Source organism: Bombina bombina, chromosome 4 (assembly GCF_027579735.1).
Source record: "Bombina bombina isolate aBomBom1 chromosome 4, aBomBom1.pri, whole genome shotgun sequence".
NCBI classification, from domain to species: Eukaryota; Metazoa; Chordata; class Amphibia; order Anura; family Bombinatoridae; genus Bombina; species Bombina bombina.
The window spans coordinates 769,558,088-769,565,139 of record NC_069502.1 but is presented as its reverse complement, the minus strand read 5'-3'; the positions used below and the strand labels follow the sequence as shown (position 1 = coordinate 769,565,139).

The following is a 7,052-nucleotide window of genomic DNA, read 5'->3' as shown; positions in this document are numbered from 1 at the left end:
TCCTATCCATATATCAAGAGCAGGATCAGCAATGCACTACTGGGAGCTAGTTGCAAAAAAACCCACACTGACTTCAGCTCAGCATTTAAGCTGCCGCCCTCAGAGCTTATTGAGTCCGATTGACTACTGCCTGCGCTGCAAACACACTGCTCTCCCACTCACTGACTACACATGCAGTCACAAGCCAATTAAGGAGACTACACGTGCAGTCAAGAGCCAATGTGCCGCCAATGGGAATAGTTTCAGTTCCCACTGAGCTGCGCCAATAGGTTAAGATGATCTGTGTCCCCCTAGGTATCAATCACGTGTCAACCATGTGATATGTGTAGCAGGCAGGCGGAAAGTCAGAAACCAAAAAAAATAAATTAAAAAAAATTGTTCTGAAGCAGGGACACACCTACACACTGCTGCCGACACACTAGTGTGTCCCGACACACAGTTTGGAAAGCACTGCATTAGACTATCATGTCTACCGCAACCCCTCCAGCATCTGTCTGGTGTACTTGGGTAGATACTATTTAACCTCGACGGGGTTAAGTACCAGCGAAGGAGAATTTTAAAATTTAGTTCTAATATCACCGCTGATGTCGAGGATTTCTTGATTAGTCTAAAAATATTAACCCAGCTATCATGATCTAAGCAAGTTGTTAGTGGTTCTTGATGAGGAGTTTACGGGACGTGGATAGTGTACCTCTCGGTATAAGGCCTCCGTGACATATTTGTTTGAATGCGGTGAGCTTTCTTAGGAGGTCTGTTTTAAATGGAGATGTATGGATAAAATGGTGTAATTGCGCGTATTTTAACCAGTTCGTGAATCTGCCGTCTGCTAAAACAGCTAGTTTGTCCCTTTCTAAAAGTTTGCCCGCTTCAATAAAATTAATTAACGGGATAGTGTAATCCCATTCTGTAAGCCTTTGGAATCCTTTGTCTAGTCCACCCACCATCTCTACGTTTAGCACTATTGGAAATAAGGGAGATCTGATAGTGGAAATGTGTGGTTTAGAGGCTACTATGTGATCCCAATTTTTAAATAGTTGTCTATGTATGTCTAACTGTCGGCACTGTGGGGGTCTTAGCTCGCTCGGTACCCAGCATAGGGCGTGCACTAAGGGTGCTTTGAGTATGTGTGAATCTAATGTAACCCAAGCTTTACACTCCTGCCTTTTGTGCCAGTCCATAATCCTTTGGAGTGTCACTGCCTGGTAATACTCTTCAATTTTGGGCAGGCCTAGTCTCTCATCTGTGGTTGGTCTGTACATTGTGTCCCTGTTAATTCTAGGTTTACATTTTCCCCAGACAAATGAATTAAGGCTGTTTTGCAATCGGGTCATGTACCATCGGGGGATATGTAGTGGAAGGGCCTGTAGGATGTAAGTGATTCTGGGGAGTGTGGTCATTTTTATGGCTTGTATTCGTCCCCACCATGATAGTGGCTTATTAGTCCATGTCTTAAGATCTCTTTGCATGTTGACAAGTAACGTGTTGTAATTTTTATTGAAAAGTGTCGCTTGGCTGGGGGAAAGGTGAATTCCTAAATATGATTGTGTCAGTTTTTAGTTTTAGCGGGCATATTGCAGATAGGGATTGGAATTGGGTGTCTGAAAGCGTGATGTTTAGGATTTCAGATTTTTGTTTATTGACAAGGAAGTTAGAGTATTGTCCAAATCTATCGATCTCAGTTAATATTTCTGGGATAGTCGTGTGAGGGGAGGATACTGAGAACAAGAGGTCATCTGCGTAAGCAGCTATTTTATAGTTTTGATGGCCGAATTAGATCCCTTTGATATTGGAATTCCTGCGGATATGGGAGGTTAAGACTTCCATCATTAAGATAAATAGAATTGGGGATAAGGGGCATCCCTGTCGCGTGCCGTTGCGTATGGGGAGTGTGTTTGAAAGGGTGCCAACTCGCCTTTTTTTTTTTAATGACCATCCATATTTATTTTTTGGTCTCTTTATTTAGATACAAAGAAAAAAAACAGGAAATATGTACACAAAAAAAAAACAAGAAGCAAAAGAAACAGAGGATTCGCCAAACTCATATCATTTAAAAAATCAACTTTATTGGAGAATAAAAACTTGTACAATCCAAAAGGGTACTGCAACATGCAATAGAAAAAGCATACAAGCACTCAAAGTAGCGTAGCACTGGACGGCTTACGCGTTTTTGGCTTACACAGCCATAGTCATAGCCACAAAAAAAAAACACAATTTACATAACAAAATGGCTTCTTCAGTCAAAAGTCAGTATTTAGTGTGACCTCCCTTGCCACTAAACACATCATGAACTCTCTTGGAGAGACTGTCCTGAAGTTTTCTGAAGTAATCTTCTGGTATATTATACCAGGCTTTTTTCAGCACTTCCCAGAGTTCTTCTTTAGATTTGGTTTGTCTTTTATTTCTTTCTCTGTCCAGGTGATCCCATACTTCCATCTCTCTCCAACTTTTCTTCTCTCATATTGTCGACGATTGGACCCAAAAATGTTAAACTTTTATTCGTCACTCCATAATACTCTTTTTCCACTTATCTGCATTCCAATCTCTGCTTTAGCATATCTTAGACTTTTCACCCTGTTCCCCTTCCGAAGAAGTTGTTTCTTGGCTGCTACCTTTCCATAAAGACCATTGCTGATCAAGCTTCTCCTGACTGTAGAAGGGTCAGCTTGGCATCCCGATGAAGCTGCCAGAGGTGGAGCCAGGTCCTTACTGAACCTCTTCCGGTCTCTCAAAGAAGAAACTCTAAGAAACTTCTCATTAGATTTTGAAAGTTTTCTTGGCCTTTCAGTCCTTATTTTTTGTTCTCCTGATTCTTCAAATTTCTTTAAACAGCTTCAATACCACATCTTAAGTATCCAGATTGTTTGTTGATTTCCCTTTTGAGAGTGTCCTTGCTGATGCAATATTATGATTTTATGTCTGTCAAATTCTGTGATCTTTGATATTTTGAATGGAATGATGTGATTGAAATTGGTCTTATTAGCAAGCTTCCAATGAATTAAACTCATACCACATGTATATGTAATGCTCAAACATGTCTTCAACAAACCTGGTATAATAGACCTTTTTCACAGCAGTCATTTTGACATGAAATGGTAGGACACATACATGTGTTAGCAATGACATATACTGTGTGTGAGATATATATATATATATATATATATATATATATGTGTGTGTGTTTGTGTATGTATTCCGCTGCGGAATCTGGAATCTGTTGGCGCTCTACAAATAACCAATAATAATAATATATATATATATATATATATATATATGTATGTGTGTGTCACTAGTTCTCTTACTATTCTATATAGGAGGTAGTCCGGTTTCTTACTGGCCCGCTGCAGTTTAATACTAGTCCGGGAAAAGTGGTTATTCTCAGACCTGTAAAAGTCTGATTGTTTTTAGTGTTGGGAATAGTCTATATTGAGACACCATGTAAGCTAGTGACTAGTTATGTTTGCTGTTCTACAATATATTCATCAAAATATTTAATATTTGTATTTGATAACTCCATCTCTAAACCAACGTTTTTATGGAGGGTTCATCCCTAATTATTATTACTATATAAAATTAGTGTGAAAATGGAGTGTGAGATTAGTCTATAGTGTTCCTGCAGTTCTCCGCCCAGGTGTAATTACAGGGGTCTGAGGTATCAATCGAGATTGGGGCCCACACCTCTAATGCCCCATTTGGCTCTAAAATAATTTTTTTTGTTGTTGTTTTTTTCAGGGGGCCTGGGTTGCACCTACATCTTGCCTGGCCCCTTTGTGTGCTTCTATTATAAAACAGGACTCAGTGTAAGAAAGTTTTACAGATTTGCATTTATAAATATGATGACAGGGTTTCCAAGATGGCCGTCACAGCATAGACATACAGAAAAACCTACCACCATATTTGTATGAGTGCTTATCTTATAGTGCGGACTAACCAAGGACTACTTACAATTCTTTAATTGTATGTAGTCCTTGGTTAGTCCGCACTAAAAGATAAGCACTCATACAAATATGGTGGTAGGTTTTTCTGTATGTCTATACTGTGACGGCCATCTTGGAAACCCTGCCATCATCTGCAGCTCCTCTTGCTCCTTTGTGGCTTTTGGCTCAGCTTCTGTTGATATCATACAAAAAGGTTACTGCTAAAATGGGGGCCTTGTTTTAGGCTTTGCCCTAAAGCCCAGTGGGGTTTAGCTAAACCCTTAGCTCTGTATGTATATACCCTTCAGTAGTTTTTTCCTCTTGTTCCTTTTAAACAGACAGTAAACACTTAATTACAAGACATTGTTTGCTGCAATTTTATTACAGGTGCTGGACTATTATTTTGGTTTCTGAGAGAACCTAATGGGGAAATTTATAAGTGAAAAAAATTGATGAGGTAAACTACTTCCTTTAATCCAGATTAGTTACACTGGTAGGGAGGTTGCTGAGCAACTAGGCTTTTCAGTGGCAGGGTGATCAGTCCAGTTTGTAGGGAGAGGATGAAGTTAAGTTTTATTTCAGTGAAAGAAGGTTTAGAGTGCATATGGTTTCTTGTTGTGGGAGGGTGCAGTTAGGGTTTATTGCTGACGGGAGTGTCTGGAGATTATACCCCATAATTGGCTAGATAACAAGTGCTAAATATCTCTTGTGCACACTTTGTAATTTCAGTGCATGCTAATGTACGCTGGTATTACAAGTTAAGTGAATGCGAACACGATTCCCCCCACGTATTGCATTCCACATTTACATTACAATAGATTTACCACATTCTAATCTGTACATCTAATGGTATCGTGGATCTTCTATTTCTTTCCTGTTATTGTGGACTGTACTTTTTCTAGCATTTTTATATGTCAAGCAGGGGGGAAAAAACTTTTATTTTATTTCCTAATAGGTCCTTATTTCTTATTGGCTTGTTCTTTAATTCAGTTGGGGCCAGAACGGGTAAATCACTTCAACAAAGGATACCAAGAGAATTAATATGTATTTTGTATACATTCAGATTTTATATTACAAACAACTTAAATATATTATGTTTTTGCTTTTTTTGCAGGGAGAAAATGCACAAACACTTGGGCAGATAGAAATATGTTTCACTAAAGAAATTAAGGCAAGGAACTGTACGCATAATCTTGACGAGCCTGAAATCAAGTGGGATTCATACAATGAGGAGTTACAAGTCTGTGATGATAATTTATGCACATATTATCCTCCTGTAAATGAACTGTAAAGCTGCAATATACTACAACCAGTAGTAAAAAAAGATTGTGGAAACTGTTATCAACTGCAACTGAGAAAACAATATGCTTAAAGGGACACTGAGCCTAAATTGTTTCTTTCGCGATTCAGATAGAGATTGCAATTTTAAGCAACTTTCTAGTTTACTCCTATTATCAAATTTTCTTCATTCTCTTGGTATGTTTATTTGAAAAGTAAGAATGTAAGTTTAGATGCCGGCCCATTTTTGGTGAACAACCTGGGTTGTCCTTGCTGATTGGACAGCACCAATAAACAAGTGCTGACCATGGTTCTGAACCAAAAAATGCTGTTTCCTTAGCTTAGATGCCTTCTTTTTCAAATAAAGATAGCAAGAGAATGAAGAAAAATTGATAATAGGAGTAAATTAGAAAGTTGCTTAAAATTGCATGCTTTATCTGAATCATGAAAGAAAAAAATTTGGTTCAGTGTCCCTTTAAAGGGACACTCAGGTCAAAGTTAAACTTCAATTATTCAGATAGAGCATGCACTTTTAAACAACTTTCTAATTTACTTCCATTAACAAAATGAGCAGTCTTTTTATATTTACACTTTTTGAGTGCATGTGCAAGAATTCACAGACTATAAGTATATGCATTTGTGATTGGTTGATGGCTATCACATGATATAGGAGGAGTGGACATAACTTTGAAAATGTTATCATTCATTCACTGATTATGCAAATCTATTGTGTTTACTGGTTCTTTAAGATTTTTAGGTCTGGGGAAAAAAAAAAGATAGCTGACAATAAATCATGCAACTCTGTCACAAGTTTTTGATAAGCTGACCATTAGTTTCGTAATAAAAAGGAAGATAAGATGACAATAAACTTCTAATATTTTTAGAGACAAGAAAGCAGTGAACATTCATATTTTAAATATCACCTTTTTACTTTCTACTTTATCGATACAATTCCAAAAATTTAAAGGGACAGTCTACTCCAAAAATGTTATTGTTTTAAAATATAGATAATCCCTTTATTACCCCTTTTCCCCAGTTTTGCATAATTAACACAGTTATATTAATACACTTTTAACCTCTGTGATGACCTTGTATCTAAGCCAGTGCAGACTTTCCCCCCTTATCTCAGAGTTATTTTCGGACTTGTATTTTAGACAATCAGTGTTGACTCATGAATAACTCCACGGGAGTGACAACAATGATATCTATATGGCACTCATGAACTAGCGCTGTCTAGCTGTGCAAAGCTATTAAAAATGCACAAGATAAGAGGTGGCCTGTAGAGGCTTAGAAACAGGCAAACAATTAAGATTTTTAAAGGTTATAAAGTATATTAATATAACAATGTTGGTTATGCAAAACTGGGGTATGGGTTGTTAAGGTGTTATCTATCTTTTTAAACAATAACACATTTTGGTGTAAACTGTCCCTTTAAACTTTACAATTCTATAAACTTACATTGACTACCTGACAGAGCTCCCACCATATGTAAAATAAAATTTGGTTTGGTGCTTGCTTTGGCAGAACTTAGTAAAACTGGAAATATACAGAGATAATTAGTAGAATCTCTGCAAAGGACAATCTTTGTATTAAAGTGAATGTCAATTTTGATGCTAAAGTGCCCGGTTTTTAAAAATTTGATTAAAAACAGGGGCACTTTAATTCATCAAAATTTACATTTCACTCCTGTTGAGAAAAAAAACTTACCTTTTTAATCTTCACAGCAGCTCCAGCTTCCTCCGGTCGTTGCAAGCCATTTCTGACGTCAGAAATGATGGATAGGTCATCCTCCAATCATGGCTTCCCCCCCGGGGGAATCAGTGTCTGATTCAACGCCGTGATTGGAGGAAGCCGGATTCC

General features: G+C 37.6%; 1 protein-coding gene and 1 pseudogene across 1 annotated transcript in view; both read left to right on the top strand.

Annotated features, from left to right (window-relative positions):
• LOC128656928 (ribonuclease T2) overlaps nt 1–6,847 on the top strand; it is a 104,052-nt gene extending 97,205 nt beyond the window's left edge. The window contains exon 10 of the mRNA XM_053711102.1: nt 5,029–6,847. Within this exon, the coding sequence (XP_053567077.1) occupies nt 5,029–5,205 (177 nt within the window). The 3' untranslated portion in view covers nt 5,206–6,847. The remainder of the gene's footprint in view (nt 1–5,028) is intronic.
• Nucleotides 6,704–6,804, top strand: LOC128658588 (uncharacterized; annotated as a pseudogene).
• Nucleotides 6,848–7,052: the final 205 nt, after the last annotated feature.